The sequence below is a fragment of the Dasypus novemcinctus genome, chromosome 5 (assembly GCF_030445035.2).
Source record: "Dasypus novemcinctus isolate mDasNov1 chromosome 5, mDasNov1.1.hap2, whole genome shotgun sequence".
Lineage (NCBI taxonomy): Eukaryota > Metazoa > Chordata > Mammalia > Cingulata > Dasypodidae > Dasypus > Dasypus novemcinctus.
The window spans coordinates 10,968,602-10,986,711 of record NC_080677.1 but is presented as its reverse complement, the minus strand read 5'-3'; the positions used below and the strand labels follow the sequence as shown (position 1 = coordinate 10,986,711).

The 18,110-nt window shown below is 66.8% G+C and overlaps 2 protein-coding genes across 4 annotated transcripts in view; one reads left to right on the top strand and one right to left on the bottom strand.

The window, feature by feature from the left end:
- The window catches only part of CCM2 (CCM2 scaffold protein), a 119,292-nt gene extending 113,259 nt beyond the window's left edge, over positions 1–6,033 (top strand). For both annotated transcript variants that reach the window (XM_058296665.2, XM_058296666.2), the window contains 5 exons: positions 218–353; positions 3,190–3,247; positions 3,778–3,916; positions 4,811–4,949; positions 5,569–6,033. In XM_058296665.2, coding sequence (XP_058152648.1) covers positions 218–353; positions 3,190–3,247; positions 3,778–3,916; positions 4,811–4,949; positions 5,569–5,849 — 753 coding nt within the window. In that variant the 3' untranslated portion in view covers positions 5,850–6,033. The remainder of the gene's footprint in view (positions 1–217; positions 354–3,189; positions 3,248–3,777; positions 3,917–4,810; positions 4,950–5,568) is intronic.
- Positions 6,034–6,986: 953 nt separating this feature from the next.
- NACAD (NAC alpha domain containing) lies at positions 6,987–17,749 on the bottom strand. Of its 2 annotated transcripts, none has more exons than XR_011648776.1 (8): positions 17,643–17,749; positions 8,934–14,492; positions 8,686–8,801; positions 8,525–8,579; positions 8,113–8,259; positions 7,897–8,040; positions 7,678–7,800; positions 6,987–7,559 (listed from the first exon to the last, which is right to left on the bottom strand). XR_011648776.1 is itself a non-coding variant. In XM_058296663.1 (8 exons), exons 1-8 carry the CDS (start codon positions 17,707–17,709, stop codon positions 7,545–7,547), a joined length of 6,246 nt encoding a protein of 2,081 aa, XP_058152646.1. In that variant the 5' UTR covers positions 17,710–17,749; the 3' UTR covers positions 6,987–7,544. The 2 variants fall into 2 exon arrangements, 1 of the variants encoding a protein (XP_058152646.1); XM_058296663.1 differs by having other exon boundaries at positions 8,505–8,579.
- Between the last annotated feature and the right edge of the window lie 361 nt (positions 17,750–18,110).

Sequence of the window (18,110 nt, the reverse complement as noted above, 5' to 3'; positions counted from 1 at the left end):
GTGGCCAGCCGCTGTCTTTGGCCACACCCCCTCTTGGCAATAAAGGCAGAGGGGCGCTTTGTCCTGGGGTGGCTCTCCCAGCCTCTGCTGTCGGCTCGCTGCGCACAGTTGACTCAGCAGCCGAGCTGCCCTGGGCGGGCACCAGCGGGCACATCTCCTCCCCTCGGGCCAGGAAGCAGGCCCTGACCAGAGCTGCCGTTGTCCTCGTTGTCTCCAGGGCGCGGCGGAGGAGCTGTGCTCGCTGCTCAGCCAGGTCTTCCAGACAGTCTACACCGAGTCCACCATCGACTTCCTGGACCGGGCCATCTTTGACGGGGCCTCGACCCCCACCCACCACCTGTCCCTGCACAGTGGTAGGTGCAGCCGGCGCAGGGCATGAGGCCGGGGCATTAGCCGGCCCCCCGGGGGAGTGTCCACTTCGTGGTTCCGTGTACTCTACGGAGCCTGCTCAAGGCAGGACCTTCCCCCTTCTTCAGCGGGTTCTACGGGAAGGCCTGGGCAATGTGGGGGCCTCCTGGCATAACTCGGGGGGCCCGGAACCCCTTTCGGGAACCCCATGTGACCTCTCCCCTGACTCGGGACAGGCAGGGCCCGGAGGCTGTGCCTGCCGACGGGCGCGGGGCACGATGGAGCAGGCGTGGGGCCTGGGGTCTCCTGTCAGCACGGCCCGGTTGGAGGGGCCTGTCAGCCACGGGGCACTGCCCAGGCTGCCCCAGGAGGGGCAGGAAGAGCCTGAGGCCCCCCCCTTGCAGGCCCACAGAGGCCTTTGCACCCGGCGTCCCTCCAGGATGCCCCACACACCCACGAGTTCACCGTCGCTCAGCTTCTCAGCACGAGAGCGGCGGGTCTTCCAGATGCGTAAGTTCGTTGAGGGTCCACGACTTCTGCAAAGCGGGTGTGTAAAAAGAAAGCTGTCTGAGACCGCCAGGTGCTGCCTCCAGGTTCTTCCTTCTCAGGCCCTTTCCAGGTAGTTCTCGGATCCAGCCAGCGGAGAGCCAGGAGGAAGTGTCTGTCCTGGACCCGACCTGGATGGCCCATTCTGGGTACCACCCACCTGGGTTGCTTCTTGGGCTAAACAGCTTCTTGCAGGCCACAGCTCAGCCCCTTGCCTGTGGCTCCGCCCCATGCCAGGGCCACGCCCATGGCCTGCCCCATGGCCCCACCCACACCCAGGACCCGTCGTAGCCCAGTCCACACCATCAACTCCCCCATAGCCACGCCCACATCCCTCCTGTGCTCATGCCCCGCCCACTGCCCTGCCCTCAGCAGCTCAGCCGACAGGAGGGGGGGGTGGTTGTGTTTGCTTGGTTTTTTGGGCGGACAATTTTATTTATTTAATTTTTAATTGATAACTGAATTTTCAGGTCTTCTGAACTTTCTTTTTCTTTTTTTCCATTAAAATTTTATTTAAGTATATCATACATGAGTATACCTAAACAAAAAGTGTATTGTAAAAGTGAACTTACAGAACTTATGTATCATCAAACAGGGCTCCCATTTTAAAGATGGCAAAGTGAAGCCAAAAGGTCAGTGTATTGGTCAGGGTTCTCTAGGGAAACAGAACCGACAGGAGATATCTGTAAATAGTACAAGATTTTATAAAACAGTCTCGCGTGACTGTGGAGATGCACAAGTCCAGATTCCACAGGGCAGGCTGCAAGCCAGGGGCTCCTTGAAGGGCCTTGATAAGTTTCCAGGAGACGCGGCTGTCAAATTCTCTCTGAATGCTGAAATCACTTCTCCTTTTAAGGCCTTCAGCTGATTGGATAAGGCGTCACTTGTTGCTGTTGACAATCGCCTCAGTTGATTGTAGATGTAACCAGCCATCCATGCAATGAAATGTCCTTGTATTACGTTTAGGCCAGTGCTGGCTTGACCAGACAACTGGGCACCATTACCTGGCCAAGGTGACGCAGTACCTAACATCACCGCCAGTGACTTTTCCAAAGTAAGGAGCGGGTGGTTCATCCAGAGCATCCTTACTCTTTGGCACGTGGACATTTAAATCCCCATGTGCACTGAGAACCCACAGGTGATAAGCATCCAGTGCATGAGTTTCCTGGAAGCGGGCACGCCACGTGCCACCCCCTGGGCCCTCCTAGGCAGGCGCCCTCGCTGCCGGCAGTTTCTGCTTGCAGCTAATTGTGCACTTTCCGTTCGTGCTCTGTGGGCCCCCTTCTCCCCCACAACTCACACACACACACATACACCCCGGCTTATTTCTGCTGCCACTATAACAAATCACCACAACCCTAGTGGCTCAAATAGCACCGACGTACCCCCTTGTGGTTCTGTCAGCCCGAGGCCAGCACAGCTCTCGCTGGGACCGTCCAGGAGTCCGCAGGGCTGGTTCCTTCTGGGGCTTGGGGCAGAATCTTGCCACCTTGCCTGTCCGGTTTCGGGAGGCTGCCTGCGTTCCCCTGTCTTCGAGGCCAGCAGCGTGGCATCTCCCTGATTGTCCTCCCACCGTCCCCTGCCTCTACTCTCTTCCTTCTAAAGACCCTCATGGTGACATTGCCCTGCCCCAGATAACCCGGAATACCTCGCCTTCCCGTCAGCTGTCGAGCAGCCTTGCTTCCTGTCGGCCACATAACCCAGCATGCTACAGCAACCACGGGCCATGGACATCTTTGTCCCCCTGCCCCAAATGTCCCTTTTTTCTCCCCATCCTCTCTCTTCTCCTATGCACAGTCCACACTTCACCCCAGACTCGGTCTGTCTCCCCCAGAGCTCCACTCACTGCGCGTGGCCGTGCCCCCTCCCCGATTCAGGGGCTCTTTATCTGTCACAGGGTGCCGTTGCCAGTCCCCAGGAACACCCCTTGCCAGACCCCGTGCAGGGTGGGGCCCGAGCCCCATCCCTGCCCAGCATGCCCCGCTCACCTCCCTGACAAGCCTCATCCGAGAGCGGGAGCCAGGGCCATACCCCCTGGTGAAAGCCCCTGGCAGGACCCGCTGGCCCCTGGCAGAACCACCCCTGGCACCTGCGAGTCCCGTCCCCTTCTCCCCGCCTGCCACTCGGGCCGTGGCCCGAGCGGGGCACGCACTTCCCGAGGCCCCTGGGGATGCAGGTGCCGGGCGGCAAGCGAGCGGCACCCACCCCTGCCCGGCGGCTCTGGGTGGGCATGCTCAGGCCTGAAGGCGCCCTCGGAGGTGCCCGCAGCCCTGTCCGCTTTCCCTCTCCCTCCAGATGACTCCTCCACCAAGGTGGACGTCAAGGAGACCTACGAGGCCGAGGCGAGCACTTTGTGAGTAGCAGCCCTGCAGCCCCCCCCCCCCCGGTCTGCTCCCACCCTGCCGCGGGCGGGCAGCCAGCTGGCGCCCCTTGCCACTGCCCCGCACCCCACCAGGACCTGCCGGCCACGTTGCAGCCACAGCCTGGCCCCCTCCCTGTCCTGCGCCCACGGTGCTTTTTTCCTCGTCCTCCAGGGCCGTGGCCCCCAGCAAGCACCCCCCTAACAGGCAGGTTGGACCCTGTCCTGCCCCAGCTCTCGTCCTGTCCTCTCGCCTAGCCCTGGGTCGTCGCTCTGGCCACACTTCCTCCCCTTCTTTGTGACTCCTTGGTGTGCCTCACGGCCCCTGGCCCTCCTGGCACTGCCCCTGCCTCTCGTGTGCCCCCTGCACACACTCCCTTCCAGAACTCCCCGGGAGCTGTCCTGGAGCACCTGCTCTCGGCCCGGCCGCCCTCTGGCGGTGGTGGGGGCCGAGCGCTCGCCCCCAGCAGGGCAGGCACGCGGCTGGCACTCAGCACCCGCCCCTCCCCTCCCATGCTTTGCAGTTCCTTTCCCGACGCCGCGGGCACGGGGGCCATCTCCCCCCTGTCCTTCTGCATGCAGCCATCGCCCACTGCCAAGACTGCCAGTGAAGGGGAGCTGAGCACCTCCGCCACGGAGCTGCTGCAGGATTACATGCTGACGGTACGCGCCCGCGCCGCAGCCGGCCCTGGCACCTCCGGCCGGCAGGGCCTCCCGTGAGGGGCGGCTCAGTGGTGGGGGACGAGCGCCCCGCGCCTTCCCTTGTCACCATGCTCAGCGTATTGCATGCCAGGGCTGACTTCCCGCGTGCAGAGCCTGGGCCCTAGACGAGCGAGGGGCGGGGCACCCGGGAGCCCACCTGCACGCCGCGGTGCTCTCAGGCTGGGGGTGTCCCCGTACTCGCCCTGGAGGTGGGCAGTGGCGGCCAGAGGTGCACGTCCTCCCCACGGCAACGTCTCCTGGTGGTTTCCACCAGTGCCAGGAATAGGGGACTGAGGGCTGAGGGGGTCCGCGGGGCCAGGACCCCAAGCAGGGGTTTCACTGTGTCCTCTGGGCGCAGCCTGCCCTGGGGCACCCCTGGTCTCCAGACTGCCGCTCTGTCCCGTGGGAGCCCTGTTTAGTGGGGGCTCCACTGGGCAGGGGCTGTAGTGGTGGGGTTCTGAAAGGGGGCTCTGCCCAGTGGGGGGACTCTGCGCAGTAGGGGGGATTTGCCCAGTCGGGAGGCTCTGCCCGGGGCGGGGGAGCTCTGTAAGGTGGGGGCTCTGCTCGGGGGGGGGGTCTCTGCTCTGTGGGAGGGGCTTTGCCCAGTGGGGGGACTCTGCTCAGTGGGGGGGGGTCTGTAAGGTCGGGGCTCTGCTCAGTGGGGGGGCTGTGTAAGGTGGGGGCTCTGCTCAGTGGGGGGGCTGTGTAAGGTGGGGGGCTCTGTAAGGTGGGAGCTCTGCTCAGTGGGGGGGGGCTCTGCCCAGTGGGGGGCTCTGCCTGGTGGGAGCCCCCAGACTCGGCATGTTGGGTGCTCCCTGGCAGAGGGGCTGCGCGCTCACCAGGTTCTCCCGGCAGCTGCGCACGAAGCTTTCATCGCAGGAGATCCAGCAGTTTGCCACGCTGCTGCACGAGTACCGCACGGGGGCCTCCATCCACGAGTTCTGCATCAACCTGCGGCAGCTGTACGGGGACAGCCGCAAGTTCCTGCTGCTGGGTGAGCCCCGGCCGGAGGCGCGGGGCCTGACCTCACGTGGGGCGGGGTGACATGCTCTCCATTGCCCCGAGACCCACCCCTGCCATTCGCCCTGTCCTTGCATTGGTAGCTGCTTGTTGCCAAGCAGGTGGCCACTTTTGGTGGGGGTGGGAGCACGGGACCGAGCAGCCGTGTGCTGCTCCCACCGGGCCTCACACCCCCCGGCCTGCCCCCTTGCCTTCAGAGCACCCATGGTCTCCCAGGGGGTACAAGCGCGGGGATCTGGAGTTCCCAGCAGGGAGACATGGATTTAGTTCTCAGTCTGAGAGTGGCTCCAGGTGGCTCTGGGCACCCCTTCTCATCTGTCTAATGGGCATTCCAGGGTCCGCCTGCCAGGGGGAGAGGGAAGGAGAGGAGGGGAGGTGCGGGCACAGCCTCCAGGGCTCGGGGTGCAGGCCGGCTCGGAGGCAGCCACCTGTTCGGTTCTGGGTGGGTGGGCTCCTGGCCTGAGCCCTCCACTGTGCGTTAGGCCGGGTGTGGGGGCAGCCTAGGCCCTGGCTGGCCGAGCGGACATGTCCCAGCTGCCGAGGCCCGCAGCCGCCCCGCCGGCTCGGGGCCAGTGACCGCGCCCTCCCCCCAGGTCTGAGGCCCTTCATCCCCGAGAAGGACAGCCAGCACTTCGAGAACTTCCTGGAGACGATCGGCGTGAAGGACGGCCGCGGCATCCTCACCGACAGCTTCGGCCGGTGCCGGCGGGCCATGAGCACCGCCTCCAGCTCCACCACCAACGGGACCCGGGCCGCGGGCAGCTCTGACGACCAGTCCGTGCCCTCCGAGGGCGACGAGTGGGACCGCATGATATTGGACATCAGCAACGACATCGAGGCGCTGGGCTGCAGCCTGGACCAGGACTCCGTGTGACGGGGGCCGCGCCGCCCCTCCCTGCTGCCGCCCGGGCCCCTGGGCCCTGCTACGTGAAGGGCGTGCGCCTGGGGCCCGCAGGGCCGGAGCGGGAGGCTCCAGACAGCTCCGTTTTGCACGGGGATGTAACTGTTGTCACTCAGAGACCTTAAAGAGTTGTTTACTACAATGTGAATAATTTAAATCTCTGGCTGCCAAGTGCTTTTCTGGTCCAGGAGGGCTTGGGCTGTGGGTCCTGCTCTGGGGTCTGCCCTGGCCGGAGGACCCAGTGGTGGCCGTCTCTGCCAGGCCTCAGGCTGCGCTCAGGGCCACAAGCCCCTGGACCACCCTCGCCCTCGTGGGCCGCCCAGGGCAGCTGGTGGCCCGGAGGCAGCAGGCTGGCCGTTAGCCTCCCCATGGGCTCTGCTTCTCCATGTGGGGTGGGGCAAGTGTCCTGGGCCCTGCATGGGTGGGAGGTGAGCTCCCTGGCTTCGGGGGGAGGGCAGTGCATGAGCAGGGCCCCTGTGCAGTCCCAGGCCTGGCCCCCCACTCCTCACAGAGGTGCTGTCGGGGGCCCGCAGCCATGGAGCAGAGCTGGGCCGTGTGTGTCCCCCCCCGAGCCCTCCTTGGCTGGCGAGTGTCCCCTGCCCACGCCTGCCCCATCCCCAGGCACGGCGTCTGCCTCCGCTCAAAGCTGCTATGCGGCAATGTCTGTTCTGAGCCAAGGGCGGACCTTGGCGTTGAGCGGGGCCCTGCACACCCCAGCCCAGAGGCAGCGAGCAGCTTCTCGCCAAGGCCCTGCAGAGCCCCAGGCCGGCCGTAGAGGCTCAGACGAAGGAAGGCGCAGCTTTCCCTCAGGTGTCCAGGCCCGGGGCAGGAGAGGCCCAGGAAGGCTGTGGCGCTGGAGCACCCCCAGCCAGAGCACGGCCCCCAGCCCCGCCGGAGCCCTCCGTCTCACCCGGCCCACAGCAGCCCCCTGCCCGCCTTGGGTCCTGCCCTGCCCACCAACACACATCGGTAGGGGGGAGACGTCTGGCCGGGCTTGTGGGCTCGGACTGCACACCCGCAACAGGGCAGGAAGGGGACACAGACCCACGGCCACGTGTTCCAAGGGTTGTATCCGGGACCCCAGCCCAGGCAGGAACAACTAAGACGCCATTTGGGATGTTGTCTAGATTTATAGGAAGATAATGCTGTTCCAGAAGCTTCTGGAGCTGCCCGAGGACAGCCCGGGCTGCAGTCCTGTGGGCTACTGGCTCCTGCCCCTCCAGGAGCCACCCACCCCTCGTGCACCCCGCCGGCTCTCCCCGTGGGGAGCGGGCACCTGATATGTGCCTGCCCTTCTGTCCCGCCCGGGTGGCCCCGCACTGTGGTCGCCGGCCTTCCTGGCAGAGAGGGCATCCAGTGGCTGGGTGGCGCAGCCCAGAGCCGGCCTGCAGCCGTGCCAGTGCTGGAGGCGGGGTGTGCCAGCCCGCGGGCCCACTGGAGCCTCCCCAAGACCCTCACTCCTTCAGGAAGCTGGTCCCCGGGACCCGTTGGGGCTAGAGGCCCCCCCTGCACTTGCAGCGCGGCTCTGTCGAGGGACTCTGTGCCCCCGTGGGTTCCAAGCCAGGGCTGCTCTGGGGCTGGGGAGGCAGGAGCCGAGGAGGCGGTGAGGGAATCCAGATTCATTGAGCAGCAGGGGACGGGAGCGGGCGGGGGGCGCAGCAGGGAGGGCTACATCGTCAGCTCCTGCAGGAGGCATGGAAAGGGACATCAGTGCTGGGGAGAGGGTCCCTGACAGCCTGGCCCCGGGGGCCGGCCCGGGCCTGGACCCTGCCTGGGGAGGGGCCGGCCTGGCAGCACTCACCATGATGGCATTGACGATGTCGCTGTGGTTGTCCCTCAGCGCCCTCACAGCCTTGGCCCTGGACACATTGGCCTGGGCCATCACCAGCTCAATGTCTCGCAGCTCCAGCCCTGACTCGTCCACCTGGAAGGAGGGGTGGCAGGGGATGGCAGGGCGGTGGCGGGAGGGGACAGGGGCTGCCACGCCACCCCCTGCAGAGCCCGCCGCCCCTCGGCTCACCTCCTCCTCCTCCTCCTCCTCCTGCTTGCACTCCTGCTTCACCTGCGGCCCAGGTGCTGACTCGGGGGCCAGGGCCAAGGGCTCCGCTGGCACCTTGAACTTCTCAGCTGCTGCCTTGTGCACTTGCTGGGACAGGTCCTCTATCTGCAGCCGCAGAGGCAGGCGCATCAGGGGGGCCCGCCCCTTGCCCCCCCCCCTCCCCCAACAAGGACAGACCTTGGCCTCCCCAAAGACGACGTAGGTGTCAGAGGCCGGGCTCTTGAAGACGTCGGGCTTGGTGATGACAAAGAGGATGTTTTTGGACTTCTGGATGGTGATCCTGGTGACTCCCTGGATCTGCCGCAGGCCCAGCTTGGACATGGCCTGGGAGGGCAGAGAGAACTCAGGCCCAGGCTGCAGCGGGCCCCGGGCTGCTGCCCCCTCCCCCAGGGAGGGGGCGGGGAGGCGCCCCGGGGAGGGAGGGCTGGCTGCCTGGCCTGAGCTGCGGAGGGTCCGGCGCGGCGTCCGCCTGGGGAGCCCCCCGCGGGGCTTCGGGCCGCCTAGCCGGGGGTGTGAGCTCTTGGTGTCCCCAGGTCGGCCCCCACCGACCACTCGCCCCGCCCGCCCACCTTTCGGGCCTTCTTCTCACTGCGACTCTGCTTGGCTTTGGCGATGGCCTCTTCGTTGCTGCCTGCTGTGGGGGCCTGCGGAAAGGACAGGCGCCCTGAGCGCCGGGGGGGCCGTGGGGGCTCGGAGCCCACGCACCCTTCCCCCAGGCCCTGCCCAGGCCAGGGCGGCGGGCCGGCGCACCTGGGACGGGCAAGACGCTGTCCGCGGTGCTGACGGGTCCTGCTCCTCCAGCTCCGGGGCGGAGCACTGCGCAGGGCTGTGTGAGCGCCGGCCGGAGCCCCGGGCGTGCGGAGAGGCTACGGGGAGGAGCGGGAAGACAAGGAGGCTCGGACCTGTCCCCTGGCTGCACCTCGGGCCCTCGCCTGCCCCTCCAGTCCCGGGCGGGGAGGTGTCCAGCTGGCCCCGAGGCCCCGCGCCCGCCCCCTTACCTTCGTCCACGCAGTCCGGGTCCTCTGGCGGTTCGGCGGCTGCGCGCCCTGGAGGGCTGGCCAGGGTCCGAGGCCCAGAGCCAGGAGGCACTTGGCAGTGGGGGGAGATGAGAGAGGCCGGGTCTTTGGCATGGGCACCCCCCACGGGGGCTGCCTGGGGGCTGAGAAGGGGAGCTTGGAGCGAGAGGCTGGCCCGCCGCCCCGTCGGAGGCACCAGGTTTCCTGAGACGGCAGCCACTGCCCACTGAGCTGCCCCGAGCCGCTCGGTGCTTGCGGAGCCTGGGGGCGCCCCCTCCCCCAGAGAGTCCTCTCTGGGCTCCTGGCAAAGGCAGGGGGCGGGGGGCATTGAGCGTTGAGGAGCTGCCCCAGTGCAGAAACTGGTGGTGGAGGGGTCAGAGGCCGGGGCCCTGTCCCGGGGCGCGGCGTGCAGGTCCTGGGCAGGGGTCTCTGGAGGCTGGGAGCCAGTGTGGTCCAGGACACTGGGTGCTGCCGGCTCCCATTCTTCAGTGGCCCGTCCAAGGTGGAGGCCCCTGGAGCCTGCCCCCTCCCCGTCGCCCACGCTGAGCACAGGCTCTGTGGGGGCAGGTGTTTCGGGCCAGTCTCCGCCCAGCCGGGAGGTTGTCCCTGCTGGACACCCCAGGGAGGTGCCCAGCCTGGGCTCTGAGGCCCTCGCGTCCTCCGGAGGACTCAGGGGCTGCGCCTGGCCAACTTCAGAGCAGGCGGCAGGACGTGCCCCGTGGCTGCCGCTCCCACGAGCTGTACCCAAACCTTTGAGCCTTCGTCCAGGTCTGTGCTCAGTTGACTTGGGGCCTTTGCTCCCCAGGCTTGGCACGGCTGAGGCTTCCTCCAGGGGTCCATGAGGCTCAGCCCCGTCATCTGTCTGCAGGCAGGTGGGCACCGACAGGCCCTCTCCTCCCCCCTCCTCTGCTGACCCCTCCTCTGCCTGGTCAGATCCGGGCTCTGGAGAGCTCAGGGCTTCCTTAATAGGCAGGTGACGCTCGGCCCCGTCATCTGTCTGCAGGCAGGTGGGCACCGACAGGCCCTCTCCTCCCCCCTCCTCTGCCTGGTCAGATTCGGGCTCTGGAGAGCCCAGGGCTTCCTGAAGAGGCAGGTGACGCTCGGCCCTGTCATCTGTCTGCAGGCAGGTGGGCACCGACAGGCCCTCTCCTCCCCCCTCCTCTGCCACCCCCTCCTCTGCTGACCCCTCCTCTGCCTGGTCAGATCCGGGCTCTGGAGAGACCAGGGCTTCCTTAATAGGCAGGTGAGGCTCAGCCCCATCATCTGTCTGCAGACAGATGGGCGCTAAGAGGCCCTCTGCTGACCCCTCCCCTGCCACCCCCTCCTCTACCTGGTCAGATCCCAGCTCTGGAAAGTCCAGGGCCTCCAGAGGCAGGTGAGGCTCGGCCCCGTCATCTGTCTGCAGGCAGGTGGGCATCAAAAGGCCCTCTGCTGACCCATCCCCTGCCACCCCCTCCTCTACCTGGTCAGATCCCGGCTCTGGAAAGTCCAGGGCTTCCAGAGGCAGGTGAGGCTTGGCCCCGTCATCTGTCTGCAGGCAGGTGGGCATCGAGAGGCCCTCTTCTACCCCCTCCTCTGCCACCTCCTCCTCTACCTGGTCAGATCCCGGCTCTGGAGAGTCCAGGGCTTCCAGAGGCAGGTGAGGCTTGGCCCCATCATCTGTCTGCAGGCAGGTGGGCACCAAAAGGCCCTCTGCTGCCTCCTCCTCTGCCATTCCCTCTTCTCCCCAACCAGATCCAGGCCCTGAGGTGTCCAGGGCTTGTTCCAGGGGCAGCTGAGGCTCAGCCCAATCATCTGTCTGCAGGCAGGTGGGCGCTGACAGGCCCTCTACTGCCCCCTCCTCTGCTGCCTCCTCCTCTACCTGGTCAGATTCAGGCTCTGGAGAGTCCAGGGCTTCCAAAGGCAGGCGAGGCTCAGCCCCGTCATCTGTCTGCAGGCAGGTGGGTGCTGAGAGGCCTTCTGCCACCCCCTGCTCTACCACCCCCTCTTCTGCTGCTCCCTCCTCTCCCCAACCAGATCTGGCCTCTGGAGAGTCCAGGGCTTCTTCCAGGGGCAGCTGATGCTCGGCCCCATCATCTGTCTGTAGGCAGGTGGGTGCTGAGAGGCCCTCTGCTGCCCCCTCCTCTGTCACCCCCTTCTCTGCCACCTCTTCCTCTGCCTGGTCAGATCCGGGCTCTGGAGAGTCCAGGGCTTCCAGAGGCAGGTGAGGCTCGGCCCTGTCATCTCTTTGCAGGCAGGTGGGCACCGAGAGGCCCTCTGCTGCCCCCTCCTCTGTCACCCCCTCCCCTGCCACCTCCTCTTCTGCCTGGTCAGATCCAGGCTCTGGAGAGCCCAGGGCTTCCTTCATAGGCAGGTGAGGCTCAGCCCTGTCATCTCTCTGCAGGCAGGTGGGCACCAAGAGGCCCTCTGCTGCCCCCTCCTCTGCCTGGTCAGATCCAGGCTCTGGAGAGTCCAGGGCTTCCAAAGGCAGGTGAGGCTCAGCCCCTTCATCTCTCTGCAGGCAGGTGGGCACCAAGAGGCCCTCTGCTGCCCCCTCTTCTGTTACCCCCTCCCCTGCCACCTCCTCTTCTGCCTGGTCAGAACCAGGCTCTGGAGAGTCCAGGGCTCTCAGAGGCAGGTGAGGCTCGACCCCATCATCTGTCTGCAGGCAGGTGGGCACCGAGAGGCCCTCTGCTGCCCCCTCTTCTGCCGCCCCCTCCTCTGCCTGGTCAGATCCAGGCTCTGGGGGGTCCAGGGTTTCCAGAGGCAGGTGAGGCTCGGCCCTGTCATCTGTCTGCAGGCAGGTGGGCACTGAGAGGCCCTCTGCTGCCCCCTCTTCTGCCGCCCCCTCCTCTGTCACCCCCTCCTCTGCCTGGTCAGATCTAGGCTCTGGGGGGTCCAGGGCTTCCAGAGGCAGGTGAGGCTCGGCCCTGTCATCTGTCTGCAGGCAGGTGGGCACTGAGAGGCCCTCTGCTGCCCCCTCTTCTGCCGCCCCCTCCCCTGCCACCCCCTCCTCTGCCCGGTCAGATCCAGGCTCTGGGCGGTACAGGGCTTCCAGAGGCAGGTGAGGCTCAGCCCCGTCATCTGTCTGCAGGCAGGTGGGCACCAAGAGGCCCTCTCCTCCCCCCTCCTCTGCCACCCTCTCCTCTGCTGACCCCTCCTCTGCCTGGTCAGATCCAGGCTCTGGAGAGACCAGGGCTTCCTTCATAGGCAGGTGAGGCTCAGCCCCGTCATCTGTCTGCAGGCAGGTGGGCACCGACAGGCCTTCTGCTGTCTGCTTCTTTGCCACCCCCTCCTCTGCCTGGTCAGATCCAGGCTCTGGGGGGTCCAGGGCTTCCAGAGGCAGGTGAGGCTCAGCCCCATCATCTGTCTGCAGGCAGGTGGGTGCTGAGAGGCCCTCTGCTGCCCCCTTCTCTCCCTGATCAGGTCCAGGTACTGGGGGGTCTGGGGCCTTGGTGCCAGGAGGCAGACATGCATCTTCCCAAGCAGCCCCAGGTGTCACCGCTTCTGCACCTGGCCCCAGGTCTAAGGTGAGGCCAACTTCATCTTGCCAGACCTGGTCCAAGGTTAGCCTTTCCAGGCCCAGAGTGAGGTCCACCTGTCTCGGCTCAGGTGGTGGACTCGCTACGGCTCCTGAGTCAGCAGCGGGCACTAGCCCCGAGGTCACACCTGCCTCCTGCTGGGCCAGCGCTGCCGCAGAAGTCAGAGGCTCCGTGTCTCCATCGCAGCCTCTTTCCTCCTGCAGGGCCAGAGGGGTTCCCATAGCAACAGCCTCCTGGCCTAAGGGGAGGCTGGCATCTTGCCACAGCAGAGGCATTGCCATAGAAACAGATTCCTGGGGCAAGGTGAGGGCTGCTTCTGTGTGTGGGGTCAGAGGAACTGCTGAGGAAACAAACTCTTGGGGTGAAACAAAGTCTACTTCTCCGCACTGGGGCACAGCCATGGCTGTCGCCGTGGACTCCTGGCCTGAGGGGAGTCCTGGGCCTGCTGCCTCCTTCAGGTTCCCGAGCATCCCCGATGTCTCCAGAGAATCTGCACAGAGGGTGGGGCCCCCTCCTTCCTGCGGGGTGTGAGCCAAGGCCACGGTGTCCTGGCCTGAGGTAGCGCTCACGGCCTCCGGTGGGGGCGGCAGGGTTGCTCGGCCAACACTGGCCGGTCCTGGGACGGCACCCGCTTCCTCTGTCCCCATGCCGGGGCCTGCCGGGGCCCTGGGCTCTGAGCCCCTCTCAAGGCCCACTTCTCCTGTGACTGTGGTGGCCGGCCCCTGGCCCGACAGGACGCCCCCTTCACTAAGTGGAGCCTCTGCCTTCTGAGCGGCTGGTCCCTGGCCTGTGGTCAGGTGGACTCGCCCCCCTGAGGTGTGATGGGTGGGTGCCGCCACAGAGCCCCCAGGGCCCGAGGATGGAGCCATCTCTTGCAGCTGCAGCCCCTCAGGCCCGTCTCCCCGGCTGTCGTCTGCCAGCTGGATGGCGCCGTGGGGCAGGGCGTGCGGCTCCCCGCTGTACAGCCGCTCGTCGTCCACCCCCGCGTACGAGGCGGAGTCAGAGTCCGAGGAGGCCGCCGAGGTGTCGTCCCGGAAGGCGAAGGCCTCATCCATGCCCTCGACGATGGACATGTCCGACAGCGACTGCAGGAAGGAGGCGGACGCGCTGTCGTCCTCGCCCTCCGCCGCCGCCGGGTCGCCGGCCGGCGCAGGGACCTCGGCCTCCTCTTCCTCGGACGGCAGCAGTGTGACCTCCACGGCGTCCACCTGGAAGATGAGGCTGCCCTGGAAGGGCAGGAGGGACGCAGGGATCATGGGGTCGTTGGCCAGGAAGTCAAGGTCAAAGACGTGCTCCTCCAGGCCCCAAGAGGAGCAGCTGTCGCTGGACAGGCTGGACGCAGAGGAGGCTGGGCTCGCGGGCGCCCTTTGCTCCAGTCCGTCTCCCAGGGGGGTCAGGCCCCAGCCCGGGGCTGCGTCCGGCCCGTCGGCCAGCATGTTCAGAGAGCAGGAGGGCGAGGAGGCCCAGCTGTCCCCGTCGGCGGTCACGTAGGAGCCCGAGGGTGACGCGGGCGGCGAGTCCCACGGCAGCTCAGCCTCTGAGCCCCAGGCCCCGTGGCCTAGAAGCAGGGCACAGGCGGCCTTGGGAGGGGTGGACGGTGGCGTGAAGTAGGAGTCAGGGTCCAGGCGAGGGCAAGGCACAGGAGGGTCACCCTGAGAACACAAGTTGGGGGGCGGGCCCGGGTCGGCGTACCCGCCCTCCCGGTCCCTGAGCTCTGGGGCCGCGCTGGGGGCTGCGGGAGCCCCGCAGGTCTCCTCGCCCATCACGATCCGCGGCTCCAGCGTGGCTGGGAGAGGGGCCTCCGCGGGCAGGGCCTCAGGGAGCCCCTCTGCCGGGGCCGCCCAGGCTGCCGGCGCACGGCCCGGTCCCGCATCCCAGCTGGCTCCCTCGGGCTGGGGCCGGGCGCCTGGCTTGCCGGGCAGGAATGCGAGGGCCAGGGCCCCGGGCCCTGCGGTCAGGGCGCAGTGCTCCAGCCGATCCCCACTTGGGGTGGTGGCAGCTGCAGCATCACAGGACAAGTCTGGGGAGACAGAAAAAGATAGGAGGGTGGGCACAGGGCTCCAAAGCGAGGAGACGCAGAGCTGCCAAGCCAGGCCGCCTCCCCCTTTCTCAGGTGAGAAACTGAGGCACAAGACAAGGGGAGGTCAAGAGGTGGATGATCTATGTTCCAGACGGTTTGTTGAGCTGGCCCGGGAAGGCTGTCTTTGAAGGGACGATGGTTAGCAGTTTGGAGGAAGCAATGAGAATCGGGTCTGGGGGCACTGGGGAAGAGGGTCTGGAGGCAGCTTCGCTGGGTGTAATAAAGGGACTTGCCCTTTGGCTTGTCTCTCAGAGACTTCGAGAAAAGGCTAACTGGCTTGTTCATCTTTCCTGAGATGGGCTTGCGGCTTCTTGTGAGTGGAACCTGTGCGGAGCCTCCATGCAACGTGATTTGGGCTTGGCAGAAGGCCCAGGGAACCTGAGCCTGCCCAGTGGCCAGCCGTCCTGTCCCCTGACCTTCCTTGGGGACTGAGTCTCGTCTCTCAGGCCCCCCACTCCTCTCCTTGCCATCCAGCCCTAAGCCCCCAGCCTGTCAGGCTGTCCCCAGGGCCCCGACCCCAGCCCTGCTCTCAGAGCTCAGCCCAGGGCCCCTCCCTGAGGCCAGCCCCTTTGGCAAGGGGAGCAGGGGAAGCCAGAGCCCCTGTGTGCAGCGAAGTCCCCACTGAGACTGGGCAGGAGCCACTGCCAGGGGCACTGCGCTGGGGCGGAGGGCAGTGCTAACCACTTCTCCCATGAGGCACACAGGCCAGGCTCAGCCACGGGGAGGCCAGCGGGCTCGGGGAGGGGCTGCAGAAGCTTCTGGCCGAGTCCTCCCTGAAGCAGCAGCAGCCCTGACATGCCACTTGCACAGTCCTGTCACCAACTGCTGAGCCTCCCACCTAGGGGGCATGGTGGGCCGTGAGCCCCACCCCTGCCCAGCTGCCCGGCTCTGGGTCCTGGGTGGCCTCCCTCACCACCCAGGTGAGGCTTCACCTGGACACGGCCATAGCGCCACGCAGAGCGGATCCTCGGCAAACGTTTATGGGTGAGATAAACTCCATCGGACGCACAGTCCTACACTGTGCGCTGTGGCACAGTCCTACACTGTGCGCTGTGGCATGCCGTGCGCCTATCAGATGAGCCTGGAGCAGGCCAGGAAAGTTGGAGAAAGCCCTTGCGAGCTGCGGCACAACCTGAGCTCCGGCTGGGTTTTTCTGTTTCTGCCTCTTGGTTTTTTAAACATCTGTATTTTATCATAACTGAGCTCATGCTGCATACTCAAGTGGGAATCTTTCTGTTTTCACACCACGTTATCTCCTACGTTTTTTTCCTGTGCTAACGGGCCTCATTTTGATGGCTCACCCACCCGTCTGCAAACCTGCACCTTCAGGCCCAGGGCACTGGAGTTCTGAGCATCCACTGAAGCCCCTCCGACTGCCCCCAAGAGCCTGGCCAGGTCCTGCCCAAGAGGGAGGAGGGGAGGGAGGGGAGCTGCAGGGTGAGGGGAGGCTGTAGACAACCCTGGTTCCAATTCCTGCTCCACCACATTACAAGTTACAAAATCAATGTGCCTCAGCCTTCCCACCGGGAAAAGAATGCAAGCCTCGGGGCAGGCTATTTGCCCAGATGAGAGGTGCGGCTTCAGAGGGTTAGACCTTCCCTGCCAAGATGCGGTGCAGGGCCAGAGCAAGCCCTTATCCCTCGGGCACTCTGCGCTGGGCTCCTGGAGGACTGGGCAGCCAGGAATCCTTTGAGAAACTGGTACTTTGGGTCTGCTGGGGTAGGGTTGAAACCCAACACCAGGAGTGGGTGGGGCAGCGCTGGGGCTGAGGAGGCGGGGCTCAGGTGTCCAGGGGCAGAAAGGGGAGGAGCTGGGCCAAGGTCGGATGGAAAGGAAACCAAAGGCCAGAGGTGTGGCTGTTCAAGGTCGCAGAGCACGACCTGGGGTCTGGCCTCCCCCGTCTGCACAGCGAGGCCCCACCCCTCCTCCACCGCTTTTATGGGAGGGAGGGCCTAGTGGGGAGGAGGGGCCTGAGTCACTTCCGTGGCCTCTGACCCAACACCCGTCCCATCCCCAGGACCCAAAGCCCCTAATTCCTCGTTCACTGACCAGCGTGCCCTTGGCCACCCCTGGGCCGTGAATGCCTTGGAGGCCCCACCCCACCATGCCCCCACCTCCATGGGACACCATCCAGCTCTGATCTTCCCCAAACCCAGGGGCCTCCCCATCAGCCTCCAGCACTTGCTGACCCGCCTGACCAAGGACACTGGCACTGTCCTCCCTCCCGGGATGCGGCCCTCCCGGCCATGCTCCAGCCGTGCTGCCGCCTCTCCTGCAAGGTCTCCCACATCCCAGGCCCGCCTCTGCCTTTTCTCCCACAACTAGCCCCTCCCCCCCCGGCCCCCTTGGGCTCCCCCAGGCTCAAATTCCAGGCCTGCTCCTCCCTCTCGAGCAATGGCTACTCGAGCCACAGCCTCGCGCCCTGGTCGCGGGGCCCTTGGGGGGAGCGGTCGGGCATCCCTGGGGGGGCCCCCATGGCGCCGGGTTGCGGTTGAGAGGCTCTCCCCGGCTCCTCGCCCCACCCCTGTGGGTGACCCGAGGGGTGCCGGCTCGGCTTTGAGGGTCGTCGCCGGGCTCTCCAGCCACCCAGAGCCTCCATTCGCCCTGGCTCCCACGGGCGGCCCTGCGCGCAGACAATAGGGCGCGGCGCCCCGGGGTCCCCAGCGGCCTGAGCCGGGCGGGACCCACCGTCCGGCGGGGCGGGGCGCGGGAGCTGCGGGCGCGCACGGAGGCCTCGGATGCACGGCGCCCTGCGGCCCCCCAGCTCCAGGAGGAGCCGGGCCAGCAGGCCAACGGCGCGGGTCCCCGGGGCCTCGCCGCCCATCCCTTTGGTCCCCAGGAGTGGCCCCCTGTCGCCCCCCCCGCTCTCTTCTCTGCACCCTTCGCAGGGAGGGCAGGAGGGGCGGGCGTCGCAGGCGTCAGGTGCAGGAAGCGCGGGGCTCGGGGGGGACCGGGCCGGGGCCAGCGAGAGGGGTGAGGGGGGAGAAGAAGGAAGAGAGGGAGAGAAGGCAGGGAGGGACACGTAGGGACCGGCCGCCCCGCGCCGGCGCCCACCCCTTCCCCGCCGGGGCCCGGGGCCGCGCGCCTCACCTGTGCGGGAGCCGGGGCCGCCCGCCTCCGGCAGCAGCAGCTCGGCGCGGGCAGCCTCCCCGGGCATGGCCTGGCCGTGCGCCCGTGCGTCCGTCTGTCCGTCGGTGCGGCCGCCCGGCCGAGCCTGCGCGGCCGCCGCCCCTCAGCTGGCGGGAGGTGGGGGTCAGCGGTGACGTCAGCCGCCCCGCCCGCCCGCCGCCCGGAGTGAGCGTGTGCGCGGGCGTGCCAGGCACTGCGGAGCCGGGCGGCGGGGGCGCCATCCACCCCCGTCCCCCGCCCCCTCCCCTGCCCCTTCCCTTCAGCCTCCCTCCCTCTCCATCCTGCCCTCCTCCCCACCCGGCCCCCCCAATCCTCGGCTGCAGCTGCGCGTGGGGCCGCCCCGTGAACCAGGGGAGGGGTCGCGGAGGGCTGCAGGATGGAGCCGCGCACCCCGCCCCGTCAGGAGGAAGGGGAACGGGGCCAGCCGGA